Source organism: Denticeps clupeoides, chromosome 2 (genome assembly GCF_900700375.1).
Source record: "Denticeps clupeoides chromosome 2, fDenClu1.1, whole genome shotgun sequence".
Lineage (NCBI taxonomy): Eukaryota > Metazoa > Chordata > Actinopteri > Clupeiformes > Denticipitidae > Denticeps > Denticeps clupeoides.
The window spans coordinates 30,043,864-30,060,192 of NC_041708.1; the positions used below are offsets into that span (position 1 = coordinate 30,043,864).

Genomic DNA, 16,329 nt, shown 5'->3' on the forward strand with positions numbered 1-16,329 from the left:
TCGGTGGGATGCAAACTTATCAACAAATCAAAACTGGAGCTTATGCTGCAGAGATTTTCAAACTTGCCGAACAAGATCCCAAATGCTTCAGACTGAGGATGTTCTACTGTGGGTTCTGTGGTGTGCTCAATGAGAGGAACCACACTGTACAGAGACTAATTAAAAGTCTCGTTCCATAAAATAGTATTTGGTACCGATGTAGACACCGAAATATAACATGACGCTACTTTCTCACACATTGTCAGAACGAAACAACTTTCTTATATTGAGGCCACTGATGTGTTTTAATGGAAGAGAACGAGAACAAAATGTAAAACATGTCCCACAGTAAGGTGTTCCAAACTGAATTCTGTAACCAAGGCGTGGGTGGCTGATTTAGAGCTTCCAGGAGGAGTGTGCAGTCTCTCGCTCTAGCTCTCTCTCACTCTGTGGATATGTGTGTGTGTGAGGTACTTCCTAAGTAGGTAGTTGTCATTCAACTCTGCACATAAGGTGGTCTAGGCACACAAAGGAGGAGAGAGAGAGGGGGAAAAAGTCAGAAAGCAACTAATGGCATGAGACTGTATGAAATAGTGGGCTTGATTTTGGAACATGACGCAGAATGAAAATAAGACTCAATTCCCACAAATGCCATCTGGCAGATTTTGGAAGGCTGAACCTGAGTGCAGGGCTGTCACTGCCATTAATAACCACATATGGAGTACAGGCAACACAGCCTGAGGATGGTTGTTGCTGTATCAGACTATTAAAGGATTGGAATCCTTTAATAGTGCCAAAAAAACAATTAAACAAATCCTTCATTGCTGTGAAGCATCATACAATAAACAGAAAAACAAGAAATGTAGAGATACTGGCATCGGTTTTGGGATGGTTTGGGTTGTCCAGTGGTGAAACGCTACTTTACCCTGACAGAATGATAACGCCCCTCACGTAGGGGCGTTATCATAAAACCACTCCATATGGTCCAAAATATGGCAGCCCGCCTCATCTTCAATCAGCCAAAATACACCCATGTTACACCTCTTCTTACCTCCCTCCACTGGCTCCCGGTAGCTGCTCGCATTGAGTTCAAATCCTTGATGCTTGCCTACAGGGCTGTAAATGGAACTGCGCCCTCCTACATCAACACACTACTACCTAGATACACTCCTACACGCTCTCTCAGATCGGCAAACGAAAGGAGACTAAAAATTCCTTCTTCACGGGGTCTCCGATTCCAATCATGTCTGTTCTCCGTTGTTGTCCCTGGCTGGTGGAACAACCTGCCCTCCTCCACACGACTAGCCGAGACTATCACCACTTTTAAGAAGAAGGTGAAAACCCTCTTATTCCAAAAATATTACAGACAAATTTAACACATACACATGCATACACATTTAACAAACAAATACAAAATGTATAAATACATTATAATTTTTCTTAGTCTAGCACCCAACACTCTCCGAGCATGTTCTTCAATGACAAGTCTAAGCCTTATCAGGGCTCTTAGTTTGTATACTTGATATTCTATAGAAATCGAACGAGAATTGCTGGTGTCTTCCCATTGTAAGTCGCTTTGGATAAAAGCGTCTGCCAAATAAAGTAAAGTAAAGTAGGCTGTCCCAGTCAGGCCACCAGGGCCAATGAAATATAACATGTTTCCAAGCATTCTAACATAGCCACTCAGTTCAAAGCCCTATTCCTAATCCTAGTGAAGCTGGAGATATCTTCAGGCTTGCCTACTACATGGAGAATTATATATTAAAAATTGACAAATTTTTGGTGTCCATCCCTCCAGCAGATTAATCTAAAAGGGGCACTGGAGCTTTTCTTTCTAAATCTTCCTTGCTAAGTACTTACTGATGTTGGGTTTTTTTGTCTTTTAATTTGTCAACCGTCTGTATGTGCGTCTGCAGATGATGCATACAGTTTTAATAGCTTTTTGCGATAGCCTTCAACAAACAGAATCAAGTCCATCCATTACCTCCTAAGACAATGCGCTAAATGAGTTAAATCAATTGTATTCTCCTGCTCCGCCGTTAGACGTATGATGAATTCTGCACCCCTGCTCGGAACCCACCCCCGGCCCCCTCGGTAATGAATACCACACTGCCAGGCATCTATCAGTCTTTTCTCTCAAGCTTGTCTCGAATGAATAAAACAAAAGTTTGTGCTAAATTAAAACAATCCATTGTGTGTGAAAGAGGCAGCCCACGAGGCCATCAAATCCCTTTCAGAGGAAAACAAAAAGGGGGGAAAGAGGAAACATCCGGCTGGCGATGATATTTCTACTTTTGAGCACCTCTCATCTCCCTAAATTACATACCATGGAGAAAAAGAAACAGAGAATGAGAGAGACAGTGTGACAGATAGAGAGGGAGGCAGAGGGAGGGTGGAGCGATGCCTACACAGACAGAGAGGGAATGGAGAGAAGAAATTCTGATCTGGTGGCTTGAATATTAAGAGAAGGAGAAGTGAAAGACAGAAAATAAAAAACAACAATAACAACAACAAAAAAACAGAGCAAGCATGGCAGCTGCCACTGAGAATATAAAACCAACTTTCGGTGTCTGGAACTAATCGTGTCTCTGTGTCTGTATGGCAGCTGTGTATGTTTTGTGTTTGACTGTATTTGCCAGTATCATGTGTCCAGTGGAGATGTCCATGTTGAAGCTGTATCTGTGTTTGACTGTATTTACCAGTCTAATGTGTCCAGTGGAGATGTCCATGTTGAAGCTGTATCTGTGTTTGACTGTATTTACCAGTCTAATGTGTCCAGTGGAGATGTCCATGTTGAAGCTGTGTGTGTGTGTATGTGTTTGACTATATTAACCAGTTTAATGTGTCCAGTGGAGATGTCCATGTTGAAGCTGTATCTGTGTTTGACTGTATTTACCAGTCTAATGTGTCCAGTGGAGATGTCCATGTTGAAGCTGTATCTGTGTTTGACTGTATTTACCAGTCTAATGTGTCCAGTGGAGATGTCCATGTTAAAGCTGTGTGTGTGTGTGTGTATGTGTTTGACTATATTAACCAGTTTAATGTGTCCAGTGGAGATGTCCATGTTGAAGCTGTGTGTATGTTTGACTGTATTTACCAGTATCATGTGTCCAGTAGAGATGTCCATGTTGGAGTTGGCTGGTTCCTCGCTCCATGATGAAGTACTGCTCCGTGCTGAGGGACTGGCCATGGGTCCATCGCTGAACTGAGATGACACGCTGTTGATACGTGATGTGTGTGACGTGTGTGAGAGTGGCTCCGGGCGTTCCCCCCTCTCCGAAGTCTGGACCGCCATCCGTTGACGACACAAATCCTAAACGTAGAGACAAATGTGAGATAAAAGTCATTAGGGATATTTTAATAGAATAAAGCAGATATAGTGATTGGTTCAGGGATTCCTGACTAAATAAAAACCATCAAGCAACATATTGGGCTGGTTGATTGCCATAATAGATTATAGTGGATGTGTCACTACAGATCAGAAAAGCTGTTCGCATCTGATCCAGTCATGACGAGAAGTTATCACCACTGAGCAACATCTGGAATTTTAAACCTATGCACCCATTCCATGTAATTATTCCACCAATTTACTCCATTAATAACATGTAGTTATTTAATAACTCGTCTATTGGTCTGATCGCTTGTATTAAAACAAATAAACTGTGATCCTGTTGCCAACCCGAGTCTCCAACACTTGGCTGGGTGCGGTGACAGCGGCATCAATATTACATCATTAACTAAAGATCCAAGCGCCCCCAAGCCAAAGCCTTTCACCCACAGCAGCGCTTTATGACAGGAGATATCTGCCACAATATCTGCCTAACATACGCCTCAGCGTTTTACAGGCCGTGACCTGTAGCCTCTGCGCAGCTCTGCCTCGGCATGATGTTATCCAACAGCATATCGCAGGAACTCCATTATGGAGGAACCAGTATAGTGTGTGTACTGGGTTCACTTTTTTCTCTTTATAGCAGGTGTTAAAAAATACTGAATAAAGGATATATTTTATAACAACAGAGAGAAGATAAAGGGTGGAAAATACAAAGGTGGGATATAACTGAGCCTCTTTTTATTAAATCCACATTTTTCCAATATTTTTGTGGCTCCAAATCTGCCTCTAAGCAGCCACCCTCTTTTCAGCAGAAGTCTGGAGACTACAAACACAGTACAAGGATGGGTGGCAGAGACTAACACTGCAGTGACTGATGGGGCTTTGTTGCCACGGTGACAGCAACCATGTGCACATTTAACGCCGAGGAGCGGCAGGCCGGCCGGCCGGCCGATGTGTTTCAGAGCATCACATCCATCCTGAATCGTAGCTGAACTAGTTACTGCAGGACACCATAGAAGAGCATTCTGCAGTATTCTGTTGTGAAAGATTTTCAATAATTATAAAACAATGTGGGGAAAAAATGTATGTATATAGGACATCCTTTACATAAACATTCAATCATGTCATTTTATATTTAGCTACATTGGCAAAAATCCGATTTCCCAATTTCAAGGATGAGGATTAGTATATACATATATGTATAAATTTACCTTTAAGGTTTTAATGTTAATTTCAATTGCACAGTAGTTATATTTAATCTTTTTAAAGAAATGTAATTTTAATAAAATAATAAAACAGTAAAAATTAATATAATAATTATATTAAGACTGTGAAAGATATTTTCACGAGTCATATATATATAATCTTTAATAAGTTAATAAGCATGTCTAATGTGAAGCTGTTTTCCGATAATTATTGAAGCTGTTTGAGTTACGGGTTACAAAGGGTTACAAAACCAAATGTTTAGATGAGCAAGATACCTGCTGCTGATTCAGCCTCAAAGATGGAAGTTGCGGATAAGAATGAATTAAAAAACCAAAAACAATCCCGAGAGGGGATAGAAAATGCAGGCAGTGCAGGCATGTTCTAATATCACCAAATTATGTATTTTCTTTCTTGCTCATAGACATTGTCTATCCCAAACTCTACATTCCCCACAGTGAAGATTGCCTTTACCTAAATTACTCAATTTTGTTCCCACCATGCATCAGTACACCATTACAGATACGTTGCCTCATCCCTATCATGCCAGCCAGTCATTTTCTACAAATTTGGGAGTAAAAGAATGAGAAGAAAGGCCGCTCTCACTGTTTGAAGGCAGTGATCGTATCTTTGAAACGTCCCCCCACCCTCCCTTGATAATGTACGCCTTATCTGAGATTTCTCCATTATATTGACGGGGACCAGTGAATCTGCGGCTTGTTTGATGTCGCCAGGACATTGAGAGTGATATCCATGCATGATTAAGGGGACGGGATCCAGGAGAAATGCACTGCAGCGTGGCCGAGATCTCACCAAACCCCGCAAATCCGCAGCTCCCCGATCGCTCTGATTAGGCTGCTCTGATTAGGACGGGGCGCTCTGAGAAGCTGGTGAGAAGTGAACGCTTCGAGGCTCACGGCGGTTATTTAGTGCGGGGATTAGGTGAAATTTCTTTCACATTGTATGCAAAGAGGAATCAGGAGAACACAGCGCAGAGTGCAGAGCCACTTTGCTGTTATAATTTCATATAAAGAATGAATCGATAATTGTAATTGCTGCATTGATTTAAAAATACAGGTATAATACCTTTGCAGAGCAAAATGTACTAAATGCTGTAGGGCCATCAAAGCAGGTAATGAAAAGAGAAGGGACACGTAGCCACGATGGTAGGTGGGGTCAGACCGGCTCGGATTAAGGCCAGAGGTGGAGGCAGAATGTGACTTGTTAATGTAGCACCACCAGCCGAGGGGACGTCTCAGGCCAGACAGGGTGTGCTGAGCATGGGCCAACTTTCCTAGCAGTAATACCTGCTAATGGGGAGGGTAAAACCTCAGGGACAGACTGGGCGGCCATGTTTATAAATGTGCACATTTATATTTTTTTATATTTGAGATTATAAAAGTAAATTATAAACGTGTAACGTCAAAGTAATGTGATATGCTTTGTTTTAAATGCCATTTGGCATCGGCATCATTTGCGCAGTGATTTAAGCAAAAAATAAGTAATTTGGGTAAAGTTTGACAGATACAAATTTCAGTCACAATAGACTGTTTACATTTTGGGATCCTGCTTCAAAGCTTTCTTAAACGTCGCTTTCTTAAATCCGGTGAGACCTGTGGGACCAGCCTCAGCCCTGTGCACGTCACGCCTGGTGCTATTTGGAAATCGTGGTCTCCCGGTACCCACCCGACTCACAAGGCGAATGCAGGCAATCTAAATCCTACTTAAATCCTACATGGAGAAAATCAATGTCACATAATTACACAATGAAAATGAACACATTACAGCAGAGGCTCAAGCCTTATCGGCATATGCCACAATAATATTGATATGCGTCGTCATCCCCTTTTTTTTTTTTTTTTTTTAACGCAACGATTGCACCAGGACCCGCAGAAGGGGGTCGGCGCAGTGAGAAATGTGATTAAATATTGAAAATGTGAAAGTGATGTGAAGATGTGCACCCTGCACTCCAGTCATATTGAGCACAGCTGAGCCCAACACAAAATCAATACGGCTCCAGCGGCAGCCCTCCCAGGAGGAGCGCGGAGAAAAAGGTCAGACAACAAACTCATTTCCCTGCTAAAAAGGCCCCCCTTCAATTAGGATTCATATTAAACACCTCGGCCATGCAAGGACATCTGGCCTCGCTCTGCTGGCTAATAATTAGGCGTGGGGTCTCTAAATGAGCTTTTCCTAATGCCTCGGCTACACCTTGACCACTAACACAAGCTGGATCAGCTTATGTTGTATAAACACAAACAGGCCCTGGCTGACCTGCCAGTCTGTAATATGTTTCACTCACCAGGTCAGCACACCCAGTCACACTCAACTATCCATAAGATCATCAGAAAAAGTGTAAAAAAAAGAAAAAAGAAAAGAAATATATAGAAATAAAGAAATAATTATGGCTATTTGCCCTCCAGACATGAAAAAACATTGGACCAATAGGAATTTAGTGTATTTGTGCTCTGATTGGCTGGCGTAAAAGGGCCGGGTTCTACCTGATAGGCTGCGGTAGCATCTGCGCTGGTGTCAGTCCCCAGGCTGGTGAGCTTCTCCTTCAACTTGAGGTGGGAGCGGTGGCGCAGGCAGTACAGCGCTCCCGACAATCCCAGCACCACCACTACAAACACCACGGAGACCCCAGTCAGGACCAGGAAGTTGGTGGGCTCCACCCGGCTGCTCCTGACCACCGGAACCTGGCTCAGCTTGCCACTCTGAAAGAGAATAGAGAGAACGAATGTGTTCATCCTGTCTTTTTAAAAATATTCAATGCACAATCACATATCAGGACTGTCATTTTATCATTTCTCCATTTTGTAGCTATGATTTATGAATCATAGCACAGGAGAGGATAGAGAATCGCAGTGACAAAATAAGTGCAGAAAAAAGGAGAAACAGCCGTGGCCCGTCTGAGATGCTTTTGAAAAGGTAAAATGAAAAGATGAATAAAAAAGAAGTCTCAGGGCTTGAAAGCATCGGAGTCTGTCTCCACCGTGACAATGTCGCTGTGATTCCGAGCACCTGAGACCCGGCCAAGTCATCATCCTGTTCTCATAGTAAATTTATACGGGTGTATTCAGCCCAGCCAGGTTCTAATTTCCTGCTCTTGTCTGTGACAGTGCAAACACACACACACACACACACACACACACACACACACACACACACACACACACACACACACACACACACACACAGAGGCTCAGCCTGTGAAGTTGAGGTTCGTTCTTGTCGAAGCAGGCTGAAGCATGCCAAGATCGAGCAATTAGGGTCGGCCTTCACTGTAAAAGCTTGTCGCTAATTAGCCTCCTAGCCTTTGGTCTGGGCAGGACTGGATTGGACCTGAGAGTTAATGGTGATACTGGGGAGGGGTGGTCTTGGGGGGGTGGGGGTGAAGTGGAAGTGCTGGGTATTGAACTCTGAAGATGGCCAATGTGTGCTAGGTGGGGGTGACGGTGGGTGGGTGGGTGGGGGCCTTCTCTCTGATGGGTCCAGCCCAGAAACGTCCCACAGAAGTGGGGTTGTCAGGCTTGTTAGCCCCCCGGGAGGTGGGGTGACAGCCAGGACTAAGCTGAAGGAGAATTGGCACGGCATTGTTTCCAAACGCCTGTAAGGCTGAATTGCCCGGGCCCTTGGAGTGTGGTTCAGACCCGAGGGTTTCGCTCTCTCTCTCTCTTTTTTTATCCGCTTTTGCTATTATTCCACACTATTAAAACTCTGTGAAAGGAGTGGGACTATGCACTCAGCGAGAGGCCAGCTATACATCCAGCTGTGATGGGAGCTGCAATTCAGCGTCCCAACAGGAGAAGAAAAAACATTCTGCAGATTTTTTCTTTAACAAAGAATTTTAAAAACCTGCCTAAAATGTGAGAGAAGGAATATAAAATACCCAACACATCAGACTACACATAAAAGTAACACAAGGTTCAAGGCTGTCAAGAAGAAAAAAACATGATTACTGAGTGATGGTTTTATAGTTCTTTTTAGTACATTTGTAGTACATAAAAAAATTAATCAGATAAACAAATAGTGTATCTTCTAACACATATAATAAATTTAAAAGCAATGAATGTACTAACACAATGTACTAAAACACAATTAATTTTTGATTTTTTTGATAATGTAGAATTTTAATGTAGAAGGTTTTTGGACTTATTCTTCAGAAAAACACATGTACAGAATGCATCACTAGTCAAATATATAAACTTAAAATGAATGTGGTGTGATCCTTTTCGGGGGTTTTGATGGTATTTGTGTGCTATTGTGCAGCAGGAATAATTTGGTTGGTGAGCAGGGGGGTAGCAGAATGGAGGATGTCCTCTGTGTGGCTAAAGGCTTAGAAACCCCCCCTCCCCCTCCCCTCCAACCCGCACCCTCCACAAGCTTAACGCTCTCAATCGAATTACATGAAAAGATCTCCAACATGAAAAGATTGCCATGAAAAGAAAATTGCGCTGGGGCTAAATAATGCGCGCAATTAATTATAACTAAATAGAATAAATGCACTGGGAGCGCTAATAAGGTTTTTTGGAAAGAAACGTAGCCAACAACGAAAATAAGACCAATTGAAATAATTATGGTGAAACCCTTTTTTTTGTCCATAAAATAGACCCTTCATTCACCAAGTATTACAAAATCATCCATTTTTGTATTTGTTTATAATGAATTTGAGGGAAAAAAAAATCTTTCAATCCAATTTACAATTACATTTAAATATAAGTGATGTTTTTACTGCTGTAAAAGTAACATGTGACTGCAAATAAATCCCTTAATGATTCAAATAATGAAACTGCATCACTTTTTTGACGTTTCTGGGTATTTTGAGCAAAATAATTGGTCTCAGTTTGCAGCAGTTGACTCTATACTCTAAAGCAAGCCTCTGCTTGGCAGGATCTGTCACGGGGAACTGTTGAATCGTGCTGAAGTGACGGTTTCTAAACTCTACACACCCCTGAAAGCCCTCCAACCTCCAGCACCGAGCCGCTGCACCCCATCTGCCAAGCGATTTATGGCTTCGAAAATCGTAATTGCAAAATCCTACGTAGACAGAGACTGGCAGACAGAAAAGGAGCCATGCCACAATAAAAAAAAAGACTAAAAACCCCACCCTTTATTTTCAATACAAAAAAAAAAATTGAATAAAATAATGTATACGATATATTTTATATATTTGCATAGCGATAACAAAACAAAGGAATTTCACTAAACTGCAGTGAAATTCTCAGTCTCAGGCCTGGAAAATGCAGGGAAACTCGCCCTCCAACGCCAAAGCAAGTCAAAAACAGGTTTGCTGCTCACTTTATCACCTCACTGCATGTCGGGTCACGACTTCTATCTCTTAACGCTCAATATTGTCTCACCTCAGGAAACCGCTGAGATGCATGGATGTTGGGGTGACGTTCCCTCACCCTTTCTCCCTGCCTGTCCTTCCCTTTTTATTTTCTTCGAGGAAGGGAATGGGGGGATTAGGATTCTGGTGGCTCTGGCTTTATTCAGTGATGGAAGAAAGGTCAGGCGGAGAGGGCAAGAGGGGAGAGCGAGAGCGCCGGCTGCCCTTTCACTCTCTTGGCACACAATGATCTCTGTCCAAAACCCTGAGCATCACAAAGCCTCACAGGAGTTGCTTTTGCTCACCGTTTCCACCCCCTGACCCCTTACAAATAAAACCAAACCGAACAAAACATAAGAAAGAAAAAAAAACTCGTATGGGTACATAATCCACAGCCAATAATAATAAAAAAAAAAAAAAAAAAAAAAACAAACAAAACATAGTAACCAGAAAACGATCAGTATTTGGACATAATTATCAGTTGGTCAGCGTGGGCAGGCCTGCAGCAGGCTACTTCTTGAAAGTTTACTCCCTGACCATAACCCGGGGAGTTGCTGCTTAACCACTTCGCCCTCACCTGCCTTTCACCCTGGATAAAATCTCTAACGGGAAAACCGGAATTAAGCCCACGAGGACATTTTAAAGGTCTGTGTTGTTTTTGTAGCCGTTTCTGCGCGTGCCCTAAAAATAATAATTCGATCGTTTCAAATCGTTTTTATTTTTATGCCTTTCCTCTCTAAATGTCTAAAACGAATACGCTGATCACACTTACTTGGATGTGATTCAATTGTGAATCTAGATCCGGATCCGCTGTGTAACGCTCACTGTGGCCCTTTGCCAAATACAAATATAAATTTGCTTATTTATGGGAAAAATAAATTGATCATCATTTCCCGCTCTTAAACAAATTTAAACCGGCAATGATAGTTTAAGATGTGTAGAATGCATGTGTAGATAAAGGACGCATGGAGAGAATTCTGTCGTGGAAAACGTTATAGGCGCGTTTCTGGCGTGGCGTCAAAATCACGCATAAAACGCGGCAAAATTAAATACAAAATAAAAAATGTACACGAATAAAACGAAGTGTACAAATCTGCGGGAAAAAAAAAAACGCATAAGTGAATCGAATACCTTTACCTGTCTCCATGCCGGGACGGGACGTGACGGGACGGGACGGGACGGGAGTCGGTGGTCGGCTCCTACTCCAGAGAAGCGCCGCTCCTACTACCGCCTCCCCGCAACCGCGCTGCGTGAAAGTTACCAGCCTTCCGTCCGCCTCCGACGGCAAACAAAAGACCAAAAAGAGTAGCTGGCCGCGCTTTATTTGATTATATATAGAGATTTTTTTTTTATTCTCACGGCCTAATGAAAAGGGAGATGAAAAAAGTAGAAAAAAAAGAAGAGATGCCGCCGGATTCCCTCTGCGGCGGACCGTCGGTCCCGGTGTGAGGAGGGTGGAGATCGGAGATGGATTTTTTATATATTCTCTCGCGCCGGAGCCCCTGTCTCCGGCACATGTCTCCTCCGCCGGTTGCTATAGAGATCCCTCCATCCCGCCACATGTTGCCGACAGCGACGGATGAAGGAGGGATGAAGGAGGGATGAAGGAGGGACTGGCGCTAATAAGAGCGCGGGGCGGAGGGGATGGTCTGAATGGACGCTGGTTTTGTCACTCATTTGTTAAGCTTCTCGGGGTCCCTGCGCCCCCTCCCCTCACCCGCAGAGAAAGACTTCCCGACCAACAGGGGAGAAGATGGAGACTCAGTAAAATCGCAGGGTGTATGCATCTGTATGTATTTATGTATGTGTTTATATCTATATTATTTATCTATAGTTGCGTGTATGTATATGTTCATTTGTATGTGTTTGTGTATATTTGAATGTACAGTTATGTGTGTATGTATATGTTTGTATACATGTATATATTTATTTATGGATAGTTGTGTATATGTTGATGTAAAGTTGTGTGTATGTATATATGTATGTGTTTATGTAAAGTTGTGTGTATGTATGTGTTTTATTTATGGATAGTTGTATGTGTATGTATATGTGCATGAATGCACATGGCCTGCTACTGATCCATATGACCGTAGACCAATAATTACAACAAAATGTAAATGTGAACACTAAACATTGTGTTTATGTATTGATCATATATGCATCACATTTGTAATATATGAATTTAGTTGTCATCTACATTTAACCCAGGTACACATACATCTGTGCATATGTCACATATGCACACCTCTGGATGCATACACACATATACAAAACACTCAACAAAATCTCATATGGTATTATATACCTATTTGTGCAGAAAGACAGTGGAAAAGGAAAATGAAAAACTAGGGAAAAGGCATCTTCTAATTACTAAACGAGTGGGAAATCTTTATTAACCCAACTGCTGCTGAACAGCAGAACAGCTGCAGGGATTAGAGACGGGGGTGTCAGGTTCTCTGCCTCTGTGTGCATTGTTGTGTGCATGTGTGTATTTGGGGAGGTGGTGGTTGGAGGGGGGCGTCCTGTCAAATGCAGATGACGAGTGAGGGGAGGGGCGTTCAGTTTATCTCTCTTTTCAGGCGCATCCCTCCCGCTTCGCTCCCTCCATTGTCCCTGTGTGTGACAGCTGGAGCTGGCAGGGCTGAGCAAGGGACAAAACCTGCACTGAGTATCCAGCGCTGAGCCCACGCGAACACACACACACACACACACCAATAAAAACACATACACACTCAGACTCTTTCTACAGCTTATTCTACTTCTTGTTTAAGACCAATGGTAATAACCATGTAATATTTGTATTATTAATATGTAGCTACTGCAAATAAATTATAAACTCAACCCCAGATAATAGTATGGTTTTAAGAAAACCATACTATTAAGGATAAATGTTTTCACTTTCCTGAAAAGTTCCTAATATATAATATCATAATTTCTAATTCATAAAGTAACACATGAAAAGTGCAGTCAAAATCCTATTGGACCAGCAGAATGAGACCACTGACCAATGAGCCCACTGGTAATCTGCATGCTTAATAAATATGGTCATTTCCATCTATGACTAACGATTCCTTAATAATAATTAATTCATAAATATTCTGAGGAACAGTGACGTGTGCATATTTGTTTATGTGTGTGTACATATGCATAGTGTCAATGTCTATGTATATACATGTATGCAAGTGTGTGTGTGTGTGTGTATTTTAATGCAGTCACACATCACGAGGTGTTTGAGGGGAAATGAGGAAAGTCTCAAAATTATTAAGGGAGAAAGATCCAGAACGTCTATGAATACAAACACCAAAGTCACAGGTTCAATCCCACTCACTACCATTGTGTCCCTGAGCAAGATTTAAACCTCAATGTCTCCAGCGGGGACTGTCCCTGCGACTACTGATTGTAAGGTGCTGTGGATAAGGGCGTCTGATAAATGCTGTAAATGTAAATTAAAATGATAACTATGACGGGACTGTCAGATTTGACATTGCGCATTTTTTCGAGGCCTGACAAAGTTTCGCTGAAAGATAAAAGCCAGTGCTTTTCATCAGAGCCCCCTCGCTCATGAAATTTCTTCAGTAATCATCCTTTATCAGCATTATTAGAGCTTCTGTGGCCACACGGAAGCTTAGCGGTGCGTCCGGCGCAGATCTGCTGATGATCACCGGCCTGCACTCCGCCTGGCCGATCCGCTCGCAGTGCCCTGACCTCGCTAATCAATATCTGTGAAAGGACGGTGTGTGTTTACAGGTGGGCTGAGAGGGGAGCGCTGTTAAACAAACGTCGGGATGAAAAGACGCCGTGGGGGCAGGAAGACATAACAGAGTTAACACTGCTGGGACTGTGCTGTGTGTGTGTGTATCAGCGTACGCGTTCTTGTTTTGCGTGGGATGGCCTCTGAGCAAGTGAGTGGACTAATCAGTGTTTTTCCAGTGCTTCTATTTCCAGTTTAATACAGATTTTGGCACAAATTATGCTGTCATTTTAAGTGAAAGCTTTGGAATTTATCAGTATTTGCTTTAGTGGCAGAGTGACCCTTGACTTCAGCATCGTGTGAAAATCTTGATTGCTTCATGTTTTCTTATATTTGGTTTTATAGCCTTTACCTATTTGCCAGTCTGAAAACCTTCACACTTCTGTAAAGAGAGTGTGTTAAATATGAGTGTAATTATACATTTTAAAATTGCTATTGTGAGTGACTGGATGTTTGATGAACAGCTATTCTCTCTCTGTGTGTGTGTGTGTGTGTGTGTGTGAGAGCCTCGACTGTGATTAATTCTGATGTCGCAGAAGTGAATGACGGTGTTGATTATTCCTGTTTGTTCATATGACAGAATGTGTAACAAATGGCCAACACGTGTGTAAAAGTAAATCAGAGTGTGTGTCTGGCATTTGATGAATGAATACTGCGTGCTACGTGTGAGTTTATGTGTGTGAGTATGAATAAATGGGCCAAAACCTCTGGCCCTTGTGATATATGTGAGTAAACAGTAGATAAGGTGGCGGAGCATACGGCACACCGGACAAGGCGTCTGTTCGTGGCCGGCTGAAGACGTGTGGTCCACAGAACAACCCAGCATAATGAGATCAGATTACCCAAACGCAAGAGTAGCGCTCCCTCACCCCGCCTTCTCCCTCCCCGTCCCCCGCCTACACACCCACACGCACACTCTCTCTCTTTCTAAATCCCTCTCCCTTCCTTCCCGCCCATCAAAAACATCAAACCGCCAAATCACTGAAACATATAAACAGATAAATTCTGTACATATGCTGGGAAGCTGGCAAAAACTCTCACAAGAGAGCCTCTCAAAGGCAGATGGATAAATTATTAATTAATGAAGGACCAAAAAAAGTGTAGCTAGTGTAGCTGATTTTCCCAATACCATTTTTGTTTCATTTTCTTTCCCCTTTAAAGCATTTCCCCCTTTCCTTCTCTTAAGAAGCACAACAATGTGGGCTAACACCAGCGGGGCTGCTGTAGTCATCAGACAGAGGCCCGGCTTGTTATTATTGCCTACTCTGGCTGCTCGACAAGAAAAAAAAATTAAAAACCCTGATTGTGCATCTTATTCCCCCCCTGATATGAAAAAAAGAACAACATTTGTTCATATTACATCTCCTTGTGTTTCTTTTCAACCGTTCACGCTGTGTTTTATTCATTTTTCTAGCGGCTGAGTGAACGGTGATAAACTGTTCTGCTACTTTGTTCACGTTTGGATGACACGATTGTAAAAAAAAAAGAAAAGAAATAAATGCTAATAATCCTCGCTAAATCGCAGTGACGTTAATGGGCGGAAGAGAACGTCTGGGTTTGCTGCGCACTTCTCGTACACGTATGGGGTTTGGAAGCGATCTAATTTAGGAGAAGTGCGTTGCGGCCATGTCGCTATGTTCTTCCGGCTGGATTAGCATGTTAAAATAAGCTCGCTCTTTGTTTAGATCCCAGTGCCATGCCAGGCGCTGAAAACTGTGAGCGTGCTGCAGATCAAGGTAAATTCTATGCCTGTCACCCCCTTTACCGCTGTAGCATGGAAACACACACTCATAATGCAGGGTTACGTTCGTCCCTCCCCCTGCCCCCCTCTCACACGTACACACACACACGAATAAACACACAACCGACTACACAAACAAGGCGGCCAATGACACACTTTGCTCAAAATAATGGTTTGAAATCTGTAATGGAAAATTGGATTGGGGGATTGGAAAACGTGCTTACGTCTAATCAAAATGTGCAGCGGGTTTTTAACCGAAGGCAAACGTGTATCTGGGACAGGATGTGTTGATTGAGTGCTTTAAATAAAATTAAATTGGGACTGGCCAAGGCAGAAGGGGACAGACATGTATGTACGACTTGTTTGGTAGAAAACTGGTAAAAACATCTCCTGGGAGTGACAACGTCTTACAATACCAGCACCCCTGAAATATCACTTTTTCAGTCTCACATCATTAACATTTATGCCTGCTGTCGGAATGATGTTGCTCAGGAACAGCTCAATCTGAGAGGAACTATTTCACCACATCCAAAGCGCCACCATTATTAAAACTTCAACATGAATGAACATGAATGTGTAAACTGATAAATTTGCCGTAACGCATCATGAGCTTTTTGTGAGGTCTGCTGTACTCTTATCACTTCCTCTCATGTGTTATTGCTACAATTTCTTATCACCAACTGTCCTATTCCACAATTCATACCTAAAAACACATTTTTTTTATACTTCATGCAGTTTATATAGATACTCTATACAGACTTCAGCAGTTAAAAGTTCCTCCCATGCTCGCCTTTTGCAGACTGACTTAATATGCACCCCGGGAGGCTATATCAATACTTTTGATGAAGCACCTTCATATTTGAAGAGTGCAGGGTTTCATTATGGATATTAAGCTCACAGGGGCTATATCCTACAGTTTCAACCTTCCAGCCCCTTTCCATCTACTGCACGAGTGTTGTGCTGAAGCATCCGGACAGATTAACAGAGTACAT

The 16,329-nt window shown here is 42.5% G+C and overlaps 1 protein-coding gene across 1 annotated transcript in view; it reads right to left on the minus strand.

The window, feature by feature from the left end:
• Nucleotides 1-16,329, minus strand: part of ptprn2 (protein tyrosine phosphatase receptor type N2) — a 152,165-nt gene that overhangs the window by 19,621 nt on the left and 116,215 nt on the right. The window contains exons 13-14 of the mRNA XM_028970236.1: nt 7,015-7,230; nt 3,077-3,292 (exon numbers count right to left, since the gene is read on the minus strand). Coding sequence (XP_028826069.1) covers nt 3,077-3,292; nt 7,015-7,230 — 432 coding nt within the window. The remainder of the gene's footprint in view (nt 1-3,076; nt 3,293-7,014; nt 7,231-16,329) is intronic.